At 69.8% G+C, this 18,291-nt stretch overlaps 2 protein-coding genes across 4 annotated transcripts; one reads left to right on the top strand and one right to left on the bottom strand.

Moving 5' to 3' along the window:
* Nucleotides 1–954: 954 nt before the first annotated feature.
* On the top strand, nucleotides 955–8,440 carry TICAM1 (TIR domain containing adaptor molecule 1). Of its 3 annotated transcripts, none has more exons than XM_062185164.1 (2): nucleotides 955–1,037; nucleotides 5,064–8,440. In XM_062185164.1, exon 2 carries the CDS (start codon nucleotides 5,190–5,192, stop codon nucleotides 7,311–7,313), a length of 2,124 nt encoding a protein of 707 aa, XP_062041148.1. In that variant the 5' UTR covers nucleotides 955–1,037; nucleotides 5,064–5,189; the 3' UTR covers nucleotides 7,314–8,440. The 3 variants fall into 3 exon arrangements, with proteins under 3 accessions (XP_062041148.1, XP_062041149.1, XP_062041150.1); XM_062185165.1 differs by having other exon boundaries at nucleotides 987–1,037; nucleotides 5,029–8,440; XM_062185166.1 differs by lacking the exon at nucleotides 955–1,037 and having other exon boundaries at nucleotides 3,716–6,276; nucleotides 6,311–8,440.
* A 4,273-nt stretch (nucleotides 8,441–12,713) lies between these two features.
* FEM1A (fem-1 homolog A) lies at nucleotides 12,714–15,613 on the bottom strand. Its single transcript, XM_062185157.1, has one exon. It carries the CDS (start codon nucleotides 15,565–15,567, stop codon nucleotides 13,636–13,638), a length of 1,932 nt encoding a protein of 643 aa, XP_062041141.1. The 5' UTR covers nucleotides 15,568–15,613; the 3' UTR covers nucleotides 12,714–13,635.
* Nucleotides 15,614–18,291: the final 2,678 nt, after the last annotated feature.

Below are 18,291 nucleotides of genomic sequence, written 5' to 3'. Positions count from 1 at the left end.
AGAGCCCGTGGAGCTTCGGACCGACAGAGGGGTCCAAGGTCATTAACTTTCCTGACCCCTTCCTCCTTAAAGAAAAAAAAAAGTTGGTGGGGTGGGCAACACTGTGGCGAAGCGGATAAAGCCACTGTCTGAAGCCCCAGCATCCCACGTGGGCGCCGGTTCAAGTCCCGGCTGCTCCACTTCCCATCCAGCTCCCTGCTGTGGCCTGGGAAAGCAGTGGAGGATGGCCCAAGTGCTGGGGCCCCTGCACCCACGTGGGAGACCCAGATGGAGCTCCTGGCTCCTGGCTTCAGATCCGCGCAGCTCCGACTGTTGCAACCTTTTGGGGAGTGAACCCGCGGTTGGAGGATCTCTCTCTGTAACTCTGCCTTTCAAATAAATTTTTTACAAATTCAAAATTATACTGTATGACTTCTAGGGTATAAGTGGAATTATATAATATGCATATATATATAATATATATATATATGGAATTCATGTTTGACTTCTGGTTTTAAGAGACGTGGAAACATTCTCCCGGCTCCATACAACTCGGGCTGACCCCAGGACCAGGATACCCTGGGTCCAGGGCCCTCCCCAGAAGGAAGTGGGGGCCCCCGGAAGTTGAGAACCACCGTGCTCCTGCGCCCCCAAAGCCCTCCAGGGTGGGCGGCCCTCGCTTCCGCACCCCCGTCGTCCCCCGGACCCCCGCCCGACCCCGCAGGCAGCCCCCTCCCCTAGGAGACCAAGTCCTTGCTTTAAAGTTGCAGGTCCCCCCGGCCCCCGCCCCCGGCCCCAGCATGCAGTAGGTGCTCAAACTTGCAGCCAGGCCCGCCCTGCCGAGGGGCCCCGGGCGGGGCTGCTCGGGGACTTTCCCTGGCCGGCCGGGCAGGGTTGGGGAAGCGGTGACCTCACCCCGTCCACCGTGCCCGGCGCGACACGGAAGAGGCGGCGCCGCGCTCCGGCCTCCCAGCGCGCGGCCCCGCCGCCAGGCCTTTCGGACCCGAGCGAGGACAGGCCGAGGACGCGAGCGGCTCCGGGGCCGTCTCGGATCCCGGGTAAGAGGGCGCGGGGCGTGGGGCGCGGGCACAGCGCAGGCTGCGGGACCCCTCCCTCGAGTCCTTGCCTGGGGCGGGGCTGCGCGCCTGGCCCTGGGGCCCTGGCGCCCTTGGGTCCAGAGCCCGCCCCAGGCCCCCCCAAGTCCAGATCCCTTCCCCAGCCTCGGTCCCTTGTCTGCAGGTTTTCCACTTCCCTAAATCTGGGGCCTCCTCCCTGGCTCCCCAGAGGGACCCAGCTGCCCCCTCCTGGGGGTGGGGGCCGCCACCTGCTGCTGGGGCTGCCCGGGATCCCAGCAGGGCCAGGGGTGGGGGTTGGGGTGAAGTCGGGCTGGGGGGCTGGAGCCAGCTTCCCGACCTGCCCCAGGGGCCTGCATTTTTTTTAAAAAGTTTTATTTATTTGAAAGGCAGAGTTACAGAGAGAGAGAGAGACAGACAGACAGACAGACAGAGAGGTCTTCCATCCGCTGGGTCACTCCCCAGACGGCCACAATGGCCAGAGCTGCACCGATCCGAAGCCAGGAGCCAGGAGCTCCATCCGGGTCTCCCACGCAGGTGCAGGGGCCCCAGCACTGCCTCCCAGGTGCGCGGGGAGCCGCGCGGGAAGCCGAGCAGCCGGGACTGAATGTGGGATTCTGGAGTGGCAGGTGGCAAGTGGAGTGGGGCCTAACCAGGGGGCCCGAGGGCGGCTCGGCCTCCGCACAGCCGCCCGCTCTGGGTGTCCAGTGCACAGCGCAGGGGCCCTGGCGCCTGCCTGGCTGAAGTCTCTGCTCCGTCCCCTTCCGCCTGTGGGGCCTGGCTCGCGGGTGGTGGTCGGCGTGGCACCTGCGAAGGGGATTAGACCATGTATTTAGGGGCCTCTGCTTGGAGCACCGGTTTGAGTCCTGGCCCCACGGCTGCATGCGCACCCAGGGAGGCAGCCGTGCCGGCTCAGACCCTCGGGCCCCCGCCCCCCGCGTGGGAGACCCGGGTGGAGCTTCTGGCTCCTGGCTCCCGGCTCTGGCCTGGCCCAGCTCCGGCTGCTGTGGGCATCTGGGGAGTGACCAGCGGATGGATGATCACTCGCTCGCTCGCTCTCTCTCTGCCACGGTGCCTTTGAAGTAGATGAAAAAAATAGAAGTTTTTTTGAAAGATAAATTTATTTTGGTGCAAAAAAAGTGTTGAAATCCACGCCTACGAGAGGTTTTCGAAAAAATTCCATGCGGATGTGCGGAGACACCCTGTGTACAAGGTGCTTCCTAACGCGCCCCAGTGCGTGCCCTTGGCCTCGTCCGCATTGGGGTTTGACACGCCACGCGCCATCTGCTTGTTCCAAGGTGTCTTGTTCTTTTTTTAAAGATTTATTTATTTATTTATTTATTTATTTGAAAGTCAGAGTTACAGAGAGAGAGGAGAGGCAGAGAGAGAGAGAGGTCTTCCATCCGCCGGTTCACTCCCCAGATGGCCACAGCAGCCAGGGCTGGGCCAGGCGGAAGCCAGGAGCCAGGAGCTCCATCCGGGTCTCCCACGCGGGCGCAGGGGCCCCCGCACCTGAGCCCTCGCTGCCGCCTCCCAGGCGCATGCGCAGGGAGCTGGGGTAGCCGGGACTCGAACCCGGTACTCCGATATGGTGTGTGGCCCTCCCAAGTGGCAGCTTAACCCGCTGTGCCCCAATGCCCAGCCCAGAGCAAGATTCCCACGTCAAATGGAGGGGCCAGAGGCAGGCTCCCCGGGCAGTAGGGAGGTTCGCTCACTCACGGCGTTGGAGGTTCAGTCCAAGGGACGGGGCCAGTGGTGTGTGGTCCCCTAAATCCACGGGGTTCAGCCCAAAGACCCAGCCTGGCCCCAGCCGGAGGCCCCGCCTTCAGCCACCATCACCATCACCAGCTGCTGCCCCTCCATCCCTTCCCTGTACCGCGGCCTCGGCAGCACACTTCACACCCAAACTCACTGCCCGCCACGGCCGGCTCGGTCGCCCCGCTGCCCTGGCCCGTCCGCCTCCCAGAGTGATCTGGGGACACTCGCCCGTTCCCTGTTGGTCTCTCTGAACTCGTGCAGGCCGAGAGGGTGCTGTCCTGAACACAGCAGGCGCTGGCTGCACGTGGCCCAGGGCCCCCAGGGACCGGGCCAGGGGCCGGCGCTTGGCGCACAGCCTAAGGCGCCATGTGGGACACCCACATTGGAGTGACCTGGGTTCAAGTCCCGCCTCTGCTCCAGACTCTAGCTCCCGGCTGATGCACACCCCGGGAGGCGGCAGGTACCTGGGCCCCTGCACCCGCGTGGGAGACCCGGACGGAGCTCCCGGCTCCCGGCTTCCTGGCCGTGGCAGGTTTTTGGGGAGTGAACCAGTGGAGGGATGGGAGGTGTCTCCCTATCTACCTCTCTTTGAATACATAAGAGCCAGCAGGTGACTGGCCAAGACCAAGAGGGAATGGGAGAGTCCGGAAGTGGCCGAGAGCCGGAAAGGGCGGGAAGAGAACAAATCTCCCCCCGCGGCGCACACGGCTGCCACCGTGGCTCTCACTCCCCACGGGCTCTGTCTCCATACCCAATCTGCCCACCCAGCGGCAGACAAATGGACGCTGGGCACGGCCCCCGCGAGCCGGCGCCCGGCCATGGGGACAAGGAGGGGACTTTGTCCTGGAGGTGTGGCTGGAGCCAGGAGAGTGACAGCCAGGCGGAAGGCTGGGGTGGGTGGGGGCCGGGCGGGGCAGATCCAGTGGACTGGGGGCCGGCGGCGCTGGGCGTGGCTGCGGAGCGAGAGAGGTGAGTGGTCAGGAGCAGCGGGAACAGCCCCACCACCTCGCTGACCTCAAACCTGGCCGGCAGGTTCTACAGACTCCCCCAGCCCTCCCTGGGTGGGGGCAGGGGGGAGCGAGGGGCCTGGCCCAGCTCCAGCCCATAGGCCCCCCGCGGCCCCCGCCCAGCCCGGCTGCGGAGTTTGTCTCTTAAAGATTGACGGATTTGTTTGAAAAGCAAAGTCACGGATCTCCATCCGCGGGCTCACTCCCCAGAAGCCCAAAACAGCCAGGGCTGGGCCAGGCCACAGCCAGGAGCCGGGCGCTCCATCCGGGTCTCCCGCATGGGCACTCGGGCCCCCAGGGTGCGCATAGCAGGGAGCTGGGCTCAGAAGAGGAGATTTTAAGATTTATTTATTTATGTGAAAGGCAGAGTTAGAGAGAGAGAGAGAGAGAGAGGGAGAGAGAGGGAGAGGTCTTCCATCTGCTGGTTCACTCCCCAGATGGCCACATCGGCAGGAGCTGGGCGGATCCAAAACCAGGAACCAGGAGCTTCCTCCGGGTCTCCCATGTGGGTCCCACTTGGGCCTCTCCCCCTGGCTCTCTCCGCTCCGGCCACAGGGGCCTCCTCGCTGCCCCTCCCCTACGCCAGGCTCCCTCCTGCCCCAGGGCCTTCGCCTGAGCTGCGCTGGGCCTGGAGCGCCTTTAGCTCCCCTCACCGCGGGACCACCGGGCTGAGCCTCCTACAAGCCCCTCCTCCAGGCGCCCACACACCCACAGCTGCAGGCTGCCTGCCCGGCCAGCGGCCCCGCCCCCGGATCCTGAGTGGCCAGGCTCAGCCACGCCCCCTCCCCGGCCCTGGCCCTGACCCTGGCCTCACCGGCTTGCTCATCCACCCCAGCCAACTCACCCCTATGAGTCGGTGATTTTTCGCATCCTGAGACACTCGAACACAAGGCCTGGATGTGTCAGCGGAGAGGGGTGACCCGGGGATGAGTCAGCTGGGGCCAGGTCCCTCTGCCGGGGTCGGAGACGGTGGCCCCGGCCTCCGCCCTGCCCATGCCCCTGCAGCTGTGCCGACCGGAGATGACTCTGGGCACGCCTGCACGCGTCCCGGGGACATCTGCCGCAGCTTCCGAACTCAGAGCCCCCGGCTGGGGTCCCGGCTGGGGGTCCCGGCGCGGCTCCGGACCCGGCTTCCTGCTGCTGCGCACCGCGCACCCCGGGAGGCCCGGCCGCGCCAGCGCACGGACACTCAGTCTCTGTCTCTCTCCCAGGGAGGGTCACCGCCTGTGCCTTCTGTCTCCCGCAGATCTGCTCCGCCCGCCCCGTGCCGTGAACGCGTAGGGGTCGCCAGGCAGGCAGGAGCGGCCCCGCGGAACATGCCGCCGCCGCCCCCGGCCTCTTCCGCCGCCCAAGGCCGCGCCCTCCCGTGCCCATGGCCTGCCCGGGCCCGTCGCTCCTCGGCGCCTTCGACATCCTCAGCGCTGCGGGCCAGGACAAACTCGTGCACCTGAAACACAAGCTCAGGGCCCGACGCCCCGGCGGCCAGGCGGCTGGGCTCCTGCACGCCATGGTGCAGCTGCAGCTGGGCCAGGAGACCGAGGCCAGGGTCTCCCTGGACGCGCTAAAGGACGACGCGGTGGCCCGGCTGGTGGCCCGCCAGTGGGCGGGCGTGAGCAGCCCCGGGGACGGCGAGCAGCCGCGAGAGCCAGACGTGTGCTGGACGGTCGCCCGCCTGTACCACCTGCTGGCCGAGGAGGAGCTGTGCCCGGCCCGCATGCGGGACGCCGCCTACCGGGCCGCCCTCCAGGCTCTCAGCTCCACAGACGACCCCCGGCTGGCCAGGCTCCGGGAGGAAGCCCAGGACCGCTGCGGGTGGGACCTCATCGGGGCCCCAAGCAGCTTCGGGCCCCTGCGCTCCGACCTCGGCCGCCTCCCTCCGTCCTCCATGGCTGCCTCTGGCACTCGGAGCCTGCCGCGCCCCATCGAGAGCCCGTCGGGCTGGAGCCGCGGCCGCCCTCTGCGCTCCACGGGCACCCCGGGCTCCCTGGACTGCCACTTGGAGATCAGCCAGTCGCCCACGGTGGCCCTGTCCAGCCTGCACCGCAGCCCCCGCGGGCCCAACAGGCTCAGTGCAGAGCCCCCGGCCAGCGAGGTGCCCGAGGCCGTGCCCCCCGGCCGCCAGGAGCCCGAGGAGATGAGCTGGCCGCCCTCGGCAGAGGCCGCCCCCGGCCCGGACCTGCCACCCAGCCCAGCCTCTGGGCAGCCGGAGCAGCCCCCGGATCCAGCCTCCGCCGGCCTCCCTGAGTCTCCTGCGGCGGCTCCGGAAGCCAGCGCCCACTACCCTGTAGAATGCTCAGAGGTGTCGGCCGCCCCCGGCTCTCTCCCCTCTCCCACGCTGGAGCCCACGGGGACCCCTGGCCCTGCGGAAGAGCAGGTGCCGCTCCAAGAGTCCGTGGGAGGCCGCGCCCCGCCCCAGAACACTAGGCCGCGGCCACCCGCTCCGGCCAGCCCACAAGTGGGCCCTCTCCCTCCGCCCTCCGCCTCCGCCTCCGCCTCCCCCTCCCCCTCCCCCTCCCCCTCCCCCTCCCCCTCCCCCCTCCCCCTCGGCTCCGTCCCCAAGCTCAGCGTCCGAGCAGAAATTCTACAGCTTCGTGGTCCTGCACACCAGGGCGGACGAGGACATCGCCGTGCGCGTCCGGGACAAGCTGGAGGCGCTGGGCGTGCCGGACGGGGCCACCTTCTGCGAGGACTTCCAGGTGCCCGGGCGCGGCGAGCTGCGCTGCCTGCAGGACGCCATCGACCACTCGGCCTTCATCATCTTCCTGCTCACGCCCAGCTTCGACTGCCGCCTGGGCCTGCACCAGGTGAGCCAGGCGCTCATGAGCGCCCTCACGCGCCTCGGCTGGCAGGACTGCGTCATCCCCTTCCTGCCGCGGGAGAGCTCCAAGGCCCAGCTGGGCTCCGACGCCGCCAGCCTGCTGGCCGGCCTCGTGTGGCTGGAGGAGCGCTCCCAGCTCTTCGCCAGGAAGGTGGCCAACACCTTCAAGGCCGCCACGCTCCGGGACCGCAAGAGCCACTGGCAGAGAGAACAGGTGGCCCGGGCCCTGCGGGAGCAGAGCCGGCACCTGGAGGCCCAGCGGCAGTGGGCAGCGGCCATGGACGCCGCCACCTCCGCCTACGTCCAGAACTACCTGTCCTGGCAGGCGCAGGTGGACAGGCTGCAGGCCGCGCTCGGGAGCCACCTGTCCTTGGGGGCCGCGGCGCCTCCCGGGGCTCAGGGGCCCCTGGGAGCCCCGCCCCCCTTCCCCACCTGGCCCGGCCACCCTCAGCCGCCGCCGCCACCACCCCTGGGCCCGTGGCAGGCGGGCCTCCTGCCGGCCTCGCCCGCGCCGCCTCCGAGCCCCGGGCTGCAGCCGCTGATCATCCACCACGCGCAGATGGTGCAGCTGGGGCTCAACAACCACATGTGGAACCGGAGAGGCGCGCAGGGCCCGGAGGACGAGCCGCGGCCGGCGGAGTGACCGGGCCAGAGGACGAGCCGCGGCCGGCGGAGTGACCGGGCCGGAGGACGAGCCGCGGCCGGCGGAGTGACCGGGCCGGAGGACGAGCCGCGGCCGGCGGAGTGACCGGGCCGGAGGGGCGCACCCGGGGGCCGGCGGAGTGACCGGGCCGGAGGGGCGCACCCGGGGGCTGGCGGAGTGACCGGGCTGGAGGACGAGCCGCGGCTGGCAGAGTGACTGTGGACATGTGGGGTGACAGGGGCCGGCGGAGTGACCGGGGCTCTGGCGGAGTGACCGGGCCGGAGGGGCGCACCCAGGGGCCGGCAGAGTGACGGGGGCCGGAGGACAAGCCGCAGCCAGCGGAGTGACCGGGGCTGGAGGATGAGCCGCGGCTGGCGGAGTGACTGTGGACATGTGGGGTGACAGGGGCCGGAGGGGCGCACCCGGGGGCCGGCGGAGTGACTAGGGGCTGAAGGACGAGCCATGGCCGGTGGAGTGACCGGACCCGGAGAACGAGCCGCGGCCGGCGTAGTGACCGGGCCCGGAGGATGAGCCATGGCCGGCGGAGTGACCGGGGCCAGAGAGTGACCGGGGGCCGGAGGACAAGTGCGGCCGGCGGAGTGACCGGGCCGGAGGACAAGGGCCGGCAGAGTGACCGGGGCCAGAGGACAAGCGCGGCCGGCGGAGTGACCGGGGCCGGAGGACAAGCGCGGCCGGCGGAGTGACCGGGGCCGGGCGGAGTGACCGGGGCCAGAGGACAAGGGCCGGCGGAGTGACTAGGGGCTGAAGGACGAGCCATGGCCGGTGGAGTGACCGGACCCGGAGAACGAGCCGCGGCCGGCGTAGTGACCGTGCCCAGAGGACGAGCCATGGCCGGCGGAGTGACCGGGGCCAGAGAGTGACCGGGGCCGGAGGACAAGTGCCGGCGGAGTGACCGGGGCCGGAGGACAAGCGCGGCCGGCGGAGTGACCGGGGCCGGAGGACAAGGGCCGGCGGAGTGACCGGGCCGGAGGACAAGGGCCGGCGGAGTGACCGGGAGCCGGCGGGGACCCGGGAGAGACGCCCCTGGCCCCTGTGGCTGCCAGGCCCGGCTGTGGAGCGCATGCATTCAGCCCCTGTCTCTGGGCGGGGGCGCCTGGCATGGCCTTTTCATTCTAATAAATATTTATTGCGTAACCCTCCAGCGCCATTGTCCGCCAAGAGCCAGCGCGGTCACTCCCTAGCAAGCACGTGGGCTCCCGCTCGCGGCGCCCAGGGAACCGGAAGGAAGAGGCGTCTCCTCCCCGGAAGGGGCGGGACCAGAAGGTTCGCACACGTCCTCTCACCCCATTGGCCAGCATGTGGTCATGTGGCCCCCGCCCTTACTGCAATGGCCGCTGGGAAATGTAGTCTTTCGGACGGCACTGGCCCTTCCTGCGAGTCTGGATTCTAATACGGAGAAAGGGGGGCGGGGGGGGGGCGCTGTGGGATTTCTGGCCGTTTTCCCGCACTCGGTGCCCGGCACCCGTGAAGATTTTTACGATTTGAGGCTACGAACAGAGTTAGTATCTGTCGAGCCCTTAGCATTTCTTGATTCTTGAGGGGTTTACGTTTATTTGAGAGACAGGGAGGGCTGTCATTTGCTGGTTCACCCCCCCCACACACACACACAAAGACCCACAGTGACTGAAGCCAAACCTGGGAGCTCCATCCGGGTCGCCCAGGTGGGTGGCAGGGGCCCAAGCACTCGAGCCCTCGCTGCTTCCCCAGGGAGCTGGGTCGGAAGTGGAGCAACTGGGACTCGAACCGGTGCCCATATCGGATGCGGGCACTGCAGGCGGCGGCTTTACCTGCTATGCCACAGCACCGGCCCCCGGATTCTTGAGCTTTTAAATACACAATCACATTTCCATCCTCAAAACAGCACCCCAGAGGAGGGGAAGAAGAAGAAAAAAAAAAAAAAAACCACTTGATTGTGGGCCCATTATACAGAGGGCGAAACTGAGGCCCGGGGAAGTGAACTCTGACCTCCGCAGCCAGTCAGGTCGGACGTGAACTTCCAAGGAGAGGATGCAGGCAGGTCCCGGGAAGGGTGGGCCCAGAGGGGCTGCAGACCCCTCCCAGGAGAGGGGCCACCGAGGCCGCCGGGGCCCGGCGTGAGCCAGCGGCCGTGTCCCCACGCGCCGCGCCCCTCGCTGACTCAGGCCTGCGCGAGGCGCCGCTGGGAGGCCCCTGTGGCCGGCGCCGAGCCAGCCGTGCGCGGGGGAGAACTCGGGGGTGTCGCCGGCGCGGGAGGAGGGCGCAGGCTCGGTGCTCACGGGCGCCCCCGGGCGGCCGCAGGGCGGTCGAGGCCAGGAGTGACCGCAGCCAAGGCCGGGCTCGGCCTGAGCCGCCCACGGCCCCGGGGCGGCCAGGCCCCGCAGCCGCCTCCTGCCCGCGCGGCGTTCGCGGACGCGGGCGCTGGCTCGTTCGTGTCTACCCAACCACCGCTTCTCAGCTGTCGGCGGCCACCCTGGGAGTGACCACACAACCTCGTCCTGTCCCCCCCCAGAGATCCGATCAGGAGACCATCGGGCGGGGCCGGTGCCCTGGTGCGGGGGGGGGGGGGGGCCAAGCCCTGGCCTGGGGCCCTGCACCTGCGTGGGGGCCCGGATGGCGGTCCCGGCTCCCGCCTGGCCCAGCCCTGGCCGCTGTGGGCATCTGGGGAGGGACCCAGCAGGTGGGAGATCTGTGCTGATTTCCAAACAAAATGAAAATAAATCATTTCGTGCCCACACCTCCGGCAGGAGGAGGCGGAGTCGTGCAGCGAGTCCGGCAGGGGCCGGGACCCCGACTCCCGTGGCCACGCAGCCGCCAGGCAACGTGGGAACGGAATCCCGGCCGCCCGGTGGAGCCCCCGCCCCAGCCTCTGCTGGGCGCGGTGCCCCCTCCCGGGCACACAGACAGGCGCCTGGTCAGAGGGAGGCGATCAGCAGCCCCCACCCCCGCCCCCGCCCCCTGCCCCCGCCCGACCTCCCAGAGCTGTGAGCAGCTGAGCGGGCCCCTGCCCTCCTCTGCCCCAGGGCCTTTGCACGGGCAGTGCGGGCTGCCCCATACCTCCCCACCTCCACACCGCTGGGGCTTCACTCAGAGGTCATTTCTGGCCAGCGGACTGCGCGAGCGCCTGTCTCAAGTCGCTTTTGAGAGGGAGAGAGAGGGAGAGAGAGAGAGAGAGAGAGGGAGAGAGGGGGGGAGGGAGAGGGAGAGGGAGGGAGAGAGGGGGGAGAGGAAGGGGGAGAGGGAGAGAGAAAGAGGGAGAGGGAGGGGGAGGGAGAGAGAGGGAGAGAGAGAGGGAGGGGGGAGAGAGAGGGGGAGGGGGAGAGAGGGAGAGGGAGGGGGAGGGAGAGAGAGAGGGAGAGGTCCTCCATCCGCTGGTTCCCTCCCCAGATGGCTGCCATGGCTGGAGCTGCACCGATCCGAAGCCAGGAGCCAGGAGCTCCATCCGGGTCTCCCACGCAGGTGCAGGGGCCCAAGGACTTGGGCCATCTTCCACTGCTCGCCCAGGCCATAGCAGAGAGCTGGATCGGAAGTGAGCAGCCGGACTCAAACCAGCGCCCATGGGGGATGCCGGCCTGCAGGCGGCTTTACCCGCTGCGCCACGGCACCGGCCCCGCCGTGAGCTTTGTGAAGTCCCGTCCCCCGCCGTGGGCGCCTGACCGGCAGATTCACAAATGAACAAGCCCGGCCTGGTGGAGCAGCAGGGCCCACCTGGCCCCGAGGTTGTGCGGGCAGCGGTGACCGGGCAAGGGGCAGAGCGCCGGGTCTGTTCCTAGCAGCGCCGGCCGCCCCCTGGGCCTGCAGGCAGCTGGGCTGCGCCAGAGGTGGCCTTGACATTGAAACTGACCCTTCCCCACCGGCCCTGCGGTCTCCACGGGAACGGACAGTCAGCGGGGGGGGGGGGGGGCCCACTCCCGCAGAGAACTTTCTGGAAGGCAGGGACCACCCGCGGGGGGGCGGGGCCGGGCTTCGCCTCCCTGCAGGGTCAGCTCCCGAGTGGACCCCCGCGGTTCTCGTCTCAGAACCCCAAGTTCAGGGGTCCCTGACGGCCTTGGGGCCTCTCACTGCCCCCCGCGCAGGGTTCCTGGCTGCTTCTCCACCCACCCAGGGCTGTGCAGGGCCGCCCTGCCCCAGACTCCCCCGTGGCTCCCTCCCTGGTATACTGCAGGCACTCAATAAATGCACAAGTTGCTTTTTAACTGCCAACGCCCCACTTCCTCAGCCCCTGGTTTGTTATTGAGCGCCTGCTGCATGCAGGAGCTGGTTTCAGGCTGGGCAGACGGCCCCCACCCCACACCGCCGGGCCGGGGGCGGCTCCCCGGTGCTCAATGTTTCTTTAAATAGCCTGGACAAGTTAACATCCATCCTAACCCACATTAACCACAATCAGACGTCGCGCCTCCTGAGCGAGCTCGCTTATTCATTCAACAACCGCGGAAGCAGAGACCGAGCTGGGCCCTGGCAGTGGGGAAGGCACCGGGTTCCGTGGACGGGGACCACGCAGCGGCCACGGCAGCCACAAAGGCGCGACCACGCACACCAGGGCTCTCCCCAAGTTCGTCGGAGTGTGTCATTGAAAAAATCATGCGTGGGTTTAAAATTTTTTCGCACCTGCCCCAGATTCCTCTCTCGATCCTTTTCCGTGAAGGTTTCCAAGGGCCCGGGGTAGGTCGGGCACAGCTGGTGTTCGGGGCCAGGTCCTGGAAGGCTTCCTGGGGAGGCGACATTTGATCCTGAGGCCGGCAGGGCCCGCGGGTGTGTGCGGGTGGGGGCGGGGGTCTCACATGCCCGGTCCAGGGCCAGCCCAGGGCCAGCGTGGGCAGGAGGCCGGCGCCCGGGGCGCTGCTATCTTTAGCCCGCACCAGGCGGAGCCCCGCGTAAACAGGGCTCAGGTGGCTGCCCTGGCATGGGGCCCGCGCGGTCAGCGGAGGCCGTGGACCCCGGGGCTCCGCTCAGCCCAGCGTGGGTCCTTTTTGCTTGGCTTGCGGGAGGCTCCGGGTGGAGCCACTCAGACCTGCTGGCCAGGGCTGCCGCTCGGATGGCCAGCCCCGCTGGGCCCACGCGCGGTGACCCCGGGCGCCTGGGGCTGGCTGCGGAGGGCACAGGGCCAAGCGCGGCCCAGCCGAGCTCCCGGCCTCCACCAGCGCGGGCCCGGACCCCAGCCCCGCCTCCCCCGCAGGGACTGACCGCACCCGTTGGCGCTGGGTTCCACGGACCGAGGCGGGGACAGGGACGGTCCCCCGCTGTCACCCGGGGGACAGGAAGTGGACGTCGGGCCCCGCAGCGGCTCGCAGGAGGCCAGGCCGCGCGTCCCGCACACGCACACCCCGGCCCCGCCCCAGCTCCACACCTCTTATGGGGGGGCGGCTCCCATGCGCTGGGTCACTCCCCGCGCTCACCCCGCCCCGCCCTCGCCCCCACGAGCCAAGGACACCGCAGGCGACTCCGCAGATCCCTTTAATGACGTCAGCGTCGGGACCGAAGTGCACATTCCGTGATGACAGCGAGGGGCAGCCCCCGGCCTGCCGATAAATAACTCAATAAATAACTCCTAAGGACACTGCAAACCCACACGCGGCGGCCGGGGGAGGGGCAGCGCGCGGCCACGCCCACGCTGGCCTAGGTGGCTGGAGGGCGGGCAAACGTGTGACCACGCCCACCGATGGTGGGGAGGCTTGGGGAGAAGGCAGCACAGGCCACGCCCACCGTGAGGTCAGGGGAAAGTGTGACCACGCCCACCCAAGGGCGGGGAGGCTTGGAAGGCACTGCACGGCCCCGCCCCCTTTAAGGATAAGGCAGCTGGGGGGCAAAGGCAGCGTGGCCACGCCCACCGTGAGGTCTGGAAAAAGGTGAGGCCACGCCCAACCAAGGTGAGGTGGCTGGGGGTGAAGGCAGCATAGGCCACGCCCACCGCGTGTCAGGGCAAAGTGCGACCACGCCCACCCAAGGTGGAGCAGGTACGGGGCAAAGGCAGCAGAGGCCACGCCCACCATGAGGTCAGGGAAAGAGCGGGCGGCTGAGGGGCAAAGGCAGCGGTGGCCACGCCCACCGCGAGATCACGCAAACCACGCAGCCACGCCCACCTCAAGGGTGGGGCAGCTGGGGAGAAGGCAGCGGTGACCACGCCCACCGCGATTTCACGCAAATCACGCAGCCACGCCCACCTCAAGGGCAGGGCGAAGGCAGCACAGGCCACGCCCACCTCGACGTCAGGGAGCCGAGGGCGTGGCGCCGCGCGGCCACGCCCACCCAGGTCCAGGCCGCGGGGCCCAGGCTCGGCCGCCCGCAGGTCAGGCGCCGCGGCTCCAGGGCTCCGGCGGGCGAGGACCCGGCAGGCCAGCGGCCGAGGCGGCGGGCGCGCGCTCAGTGCAGCTCCACGAAGGCCTCCAGGTCCTCGGGCAGCCGGCCCTTGTAGGGCAGCTTGGCGCGGCCGAGCGCGCGCGCCGCCAGGCACTGCAGCGTCACGTGCTGGAACGGCTGCACGGCGCCCGTGGCCAGCAGCCGCGCGTCCAGCAGCTCGCACGCCGCCTTCCCGAAGGCGTTGGTGGCGTCCATGTGCGCGCCCGCCTCCACGAGCACGCGCATGGCGGCCGGGCAGCCGTTGCGCGCGGCCACGTGCAGCGGCGTGTTGTTGTCGAAGTCGCGGCTGTCGGGGTCGGCGCCGCAGGCGAGCAGCAGGCGCAGCACGGGCAGCGACGGGAAGCGGCCCACGGGGTAGCGGCCCACGTGCGTGGTGTCGCGGTCCACGGCCATGTGCAGCGGCGTGAAGCCGTGGCGGCCGCGCGGCGCGGCGCGCAGCAGGCGGTACACGGCCTGGCGCTTGGCGTGCTCCTGGCCCGGCGCGCAGGCCAGCTGCTCCAGCAGGTCCAGCAGGTGCAGCAGCACGGCCAGCGCCTTGCCGAGCGGCGCCGCGTCGCCGGGCTCGCGCGCCAGCTGCTGCGCGCGCTCCACCTCGCGCACGCCCTTGGCCAGCACGCCCAGGAGGTCGGCCACGCCGATGCGCGCGCCCGCGCCGCCCCGCGGCCCCGCCGCCGCCGCGCCGCGGTCCTGCAGCACGTAGGCGAAGAGCTCGGCGAAGGACAGCAGGCTGCTGGCCGTCATGGGGCTGAGCGGCTCCAGGTGGCGCAGCTGCATGTCCAGCGCGTACTTCCAGAGGCGCAGGCAGCGCGCGAAGTCGCCCGCGTCCGCGTAGACGGCGCCGCGGTAGCGGATGTAGTAGGACGTGTCGGGGTGCGCCGGGCCCAAGATGCGCTCGCGCACCAGCAGCGCCTGCGTGCGCATGGCGTCCGGGTCGCGGATGAGCGCGTCCAGCTCCTCGGGCGAGCTGGCCTCGCGCGAGTAGCCGTAGGCGGGCACGCGGGGCGCCGGCTCGGGCCGGGGCAGCAGCGCGCCGCCGCGCTGCCGCAGCTCCAGGGCGCGGCGCCAGTGGCGCAGCGCGCCCAGCAGGTCTCGCTTCTTGTCCACGTAGGTGGCGCCCAGCAGCTCCAGCGCCTCCACGGCCGCCTCGAGGCTGGCGGGGCAGCAGCGCTCGGCCGGGGGCTCTCCGGGCGCCGCCGCCTCCTCCTCCTGCGGCGCGCGCGGCTGCGGCTCGATCAGGTACTCCACGATGTTGGTGTGGCCGGTGACGCTGGCGGCCAGCAGCGGCGTCATGCCGTAGCCGTCGCGCTCCATGCGCGCGTGGCGCCCGAGCAGCAGCTGCAGGATCTCCAGGCTGCCCGACTCGGCGCAGTCGTGCAGCGCCGTGTTGCCCTTGGCGCTGCGCCGGTTCACCTGCGCGCCGCGCTCCAGCAGGTAGCGCGCGATGTCGCCGTGGCCCTTGTAGCACGAGATCATCAGGCACGTGTGGCCGTGCCGGTTGGCCACCTCCAGGTCGGCCTGGTGCTCGCCCACCAGGTAGCGCACCACGTCCAGGTGGCCGTCGAAGCAGGCGGCGCGCAGCGGCGTGGAGTTGGTGCGCGTGGTGCGGTTCACCGACGCCCCGCGCCGCAGCAGGCTGCGCACCACGGGCAGGTGCCCGGCGGCCGCCGCGGCCCAGAGCGGCGGCGCGCCCTCGATGGTCTCGCCGTCGAAGTGCACGGCGCCGCCGGCCTCCACGCTCGCGCCGCAGCGGTCCACCAGGTACTCCACCACGGCCAGGTGGCCGTGGCGCGCGGCGATGAGCAGCGGCGTGCCCCCGCCCGCCACCTCGCCGGTCAGCTCGTCCAGCTCCTCGCGGCTGCGGCCGCCCAGCAGCTTCTGCAGCAGCGGCAGCTTGCCGTCGCGGGCGGCGTTGTACACGGCCGTGCGCAGGTCCATGGTCGGCGGGGCCCGCGCGGGGCCATGGGCCGGCCGCCGCGGGGCGCGGGCACGCGGCGGACTAGGCGCGCCCGCGCGGGCGGCCCGCAACCTTCACCGTGCCCCGCGCCGCCGCCATCTCAGCGGCGCCCCCCGCGGGCGGGACAAAATGGCTGCCGCGCCCGGCCGCGCCGGAGCGTGCCGGGAAGTGGAGTCCTCGCGCCTTCGCGGCCCTGGGGAGGCGCCGCGAGGGCTTGTACAGAGGACTACACTTCCCAGGAGGCTGCGGGCCAGCCTCCGCTCGCCGCCGGCGCGGGGCATGCTGGGGATTGCCGTTCCAGTGCGGCGATCCCCGGAGCGCAGCGCCACACGCGGGGGTCTCGTGGGTACCCAGGGAGCTAGGCTGACGTACTTCCTGGGGCTGGCACTGACTGGGTCGGAGCCTACAGGGGGAGGAGGCGTGGGCCTCACCGGACTACATTTCCCGAAAGGCATCGCGAGCGCTCGAAGCCAATCAGGGGGCGGCGGGCATGCCTGGTCGCATCTAATTCCGGCTTAGTGTAGTGCCGCCGCTGACCGGCAGGGGGCAGGCGCGGGAAGGGGCGAGGACAGGTGGCGGGAAGGGTCAATCTTATCGCCCGCGAACCTCTCAATCACTTGTTCTGTCATTCAGTCTCCTAACGCAGGTCCGAATTTCCTCCGCCTCGAGATCCTGTGCGTGAGCCCCAGCGTGCGCGTGGAGTTTCCGTGGACACGGATACGCGTGCTTTTTTAAAATTATTTTAATCGATGGGTGAAACATGCACTTTGGAGGCGGCTGCCCCATGCAAGCAGCAGACCTGCTGGTTCCCCCCCGAAATGGCCTGCGCGGCCAGGGCTGGGCCAGGCTGCAGCCAGGAGCTGCCCCGGCTCTCGCACGCAGCTGGGGCTCGACCCGGGCGCCCCAGGCATTTGCAAACACCTAAGGGGCAGGCCTGCGGGGCGCATGCGCGGCCTCGCGGCTTCCCGGGAATTCCCCAGTCGTCCAGCAGAGGGCGCCCGTGCGGCGTCTCCCGCGAGGCTGCGGCCGCCGTGGGTCCCCTGGGTCCTGTTCCCCGGGTGATTGACATCCCTGGGTGATTGACACCCCGGGGCCCAGGGTTCGGAGCGGAAACCATTGGCTAGCTGCGAGGCCGCCGTGGGTCCCGTGGGCTGAGAGCACGGAGCAGGGGCGCCCTAGGACTCCTTGTCAGAATCGCCGCCCCCAGCCTCCCCAGCCACGGCGGCCGCGACCCCAGGGCTGGCCACGTGGGTCCGCGTGGACACAGGGAGTGTGGATGGAAATCCGTAACGGCGCGGCGCAGCCTGAGCTGGGCCAGCAGCAGAAGGAAGTGGGGGCGGAGCTTCCCGTGGGGGCTGGGCGTGAACACCGCAGGGGGAGGGGTCTTCCTCCTCCAGGAAGTCTTCCGTGCTGCTCGGCCCCCCCGCCGGGCTCTGGGCGGACTCGGGAGTCACGCATGCGCCTGTCCCTCGGCTGCGTGGCCTCGGGTGCCTCCCCGGTCCGCACACCTGGGAGGACCAACCCGCGGCCGGGCGGGGTCCCGGGGCTCCCCAGGCCCGGCCGACGCCCACGCAGGGCGCAGGGAGGGGCGCCAGGCTCTGTGCTCCCCGAGTCAGCTCAGTGCCGCCTGGGCACGGGTTCGAGTCCCGCTGCTCCACGTCCCACCGCGCTCCCTGCTAAGGCGCCTGGGAGAGCGGCGGAGGACGGACCAAGTACTCGGGCCCTGACCCGCGTGGGAGCCCCGGGTGGGGCCCTGCACCCACGGGCGCAGCTCCCGGCTCTTGGCGTCGGCCTGGCCCAGCCCTGGCCGTGGCGGGCATCTGGGGAGCAACCCAGTGGAGGGAGGATCCATTCTCTCCCCCCCCCCCCCCCCGCTTCCAAATAAAGAAATACGATGTTGTTAACATAAGGGGATTTTTTTAAAAAGTCTGGGGAAAAAATGAAAAGATTCCTTTGGCTACAGAGAAAGGTCCGCTGGCGCTGGTGGATTCACCCTTGTTCTCGAACCTTCCAAGGCCGCATAGACACCCCCCCCCCCGGCAGCCAGGAATCCACTCGGGACCCCAGGATTTGCTTGTTCTGAACACAGCCCAGCTTGCTGGGTTTTTATGAATTTATTTTTATTTTTTTTCTCCGCCTTCTGCGCTTTGGACTGGGGGGGGGGGTGCGTGGGCCCTGCCGCAGCCCCCGGGCCCGCGGGCAAGCGCCCTGCGGAGTCCTCGGCCTGGATCCCCGCCCTGCCCCGGTGAGAGGCGCAGGGAACGAAGCCCGCCCGGCCCGGGCCCCGCACGCGCGCACGCGGGCCTGCACCTGGGGCCGCGCGGGAGCCGCTGCGGGGCCGGCAAACGCGCGTTGGCCATGCGCGGGCACAGCCCGGGCCGCCCGCCAGGTGCGCGCCGCGGGGCGTCCTCAGCGGCTTCCCGGTGCGGGGCCACGGCCCGGCCACCTGCGCGGCCCCACGGGCGGGGGCGGGGCTTCCGCAGGTGTCTAAATGGAGGGGAAATGGAGAAAAGGGCGGGGCAGAGGGGGCCTGGGTGTCCTGGTCACCCCGGGAGGTCCGCAGGGCCCGGGGCTCAGGGCCGTTCTGGGCTTTTTTCCCTTTTTTAAAGATTTTATTACTTGTTTGAGAGACAGAGAGGTCTATCGGCTGGGTCACTCCCCAAATGGCCCCCACAGCCAGGGCTGGGCCGGGCTGGAGCCGGGAG

Source organism: Lepus europaeus, unplaced genomic scaffold, assembly GCF_033115175.1.
Source record: "Lepus europaeus isolate LE1 unplaced genomic scaffold, mLepTim1.pri SCAFFOLD_286, whole genome shotgun sequence".
Classification (NCBI taxonomy): domain Eukaryota; kingdom Metazoa; phylum Chordata; class Mammalia; order Lagomorpha; family Leporidae; genus Lepus; species Lepus europaeus.
Note: the sequence above shows the minus strand (reverse complement) of the source record. Positions and strands in the feature narration are given on the sequence as shown.

Bases quoted from the DNA above. Each gene is read 5' to 3' on its own strand.
- TICAM1 (XM_062185164.1), top strand. From the start codon at position 5,190: ATGGCCTGCCCGGGCCCGTCGCTCCTCGGCGCCTTCGACATCCTCAGC.
- FEM1A (XM_062185157.1), bottom strand. From the start codon at position 15,567: ATGGACCTGCGCACGGCCGTGTACAACGCCGCCCGCGACGGCAAGCTG.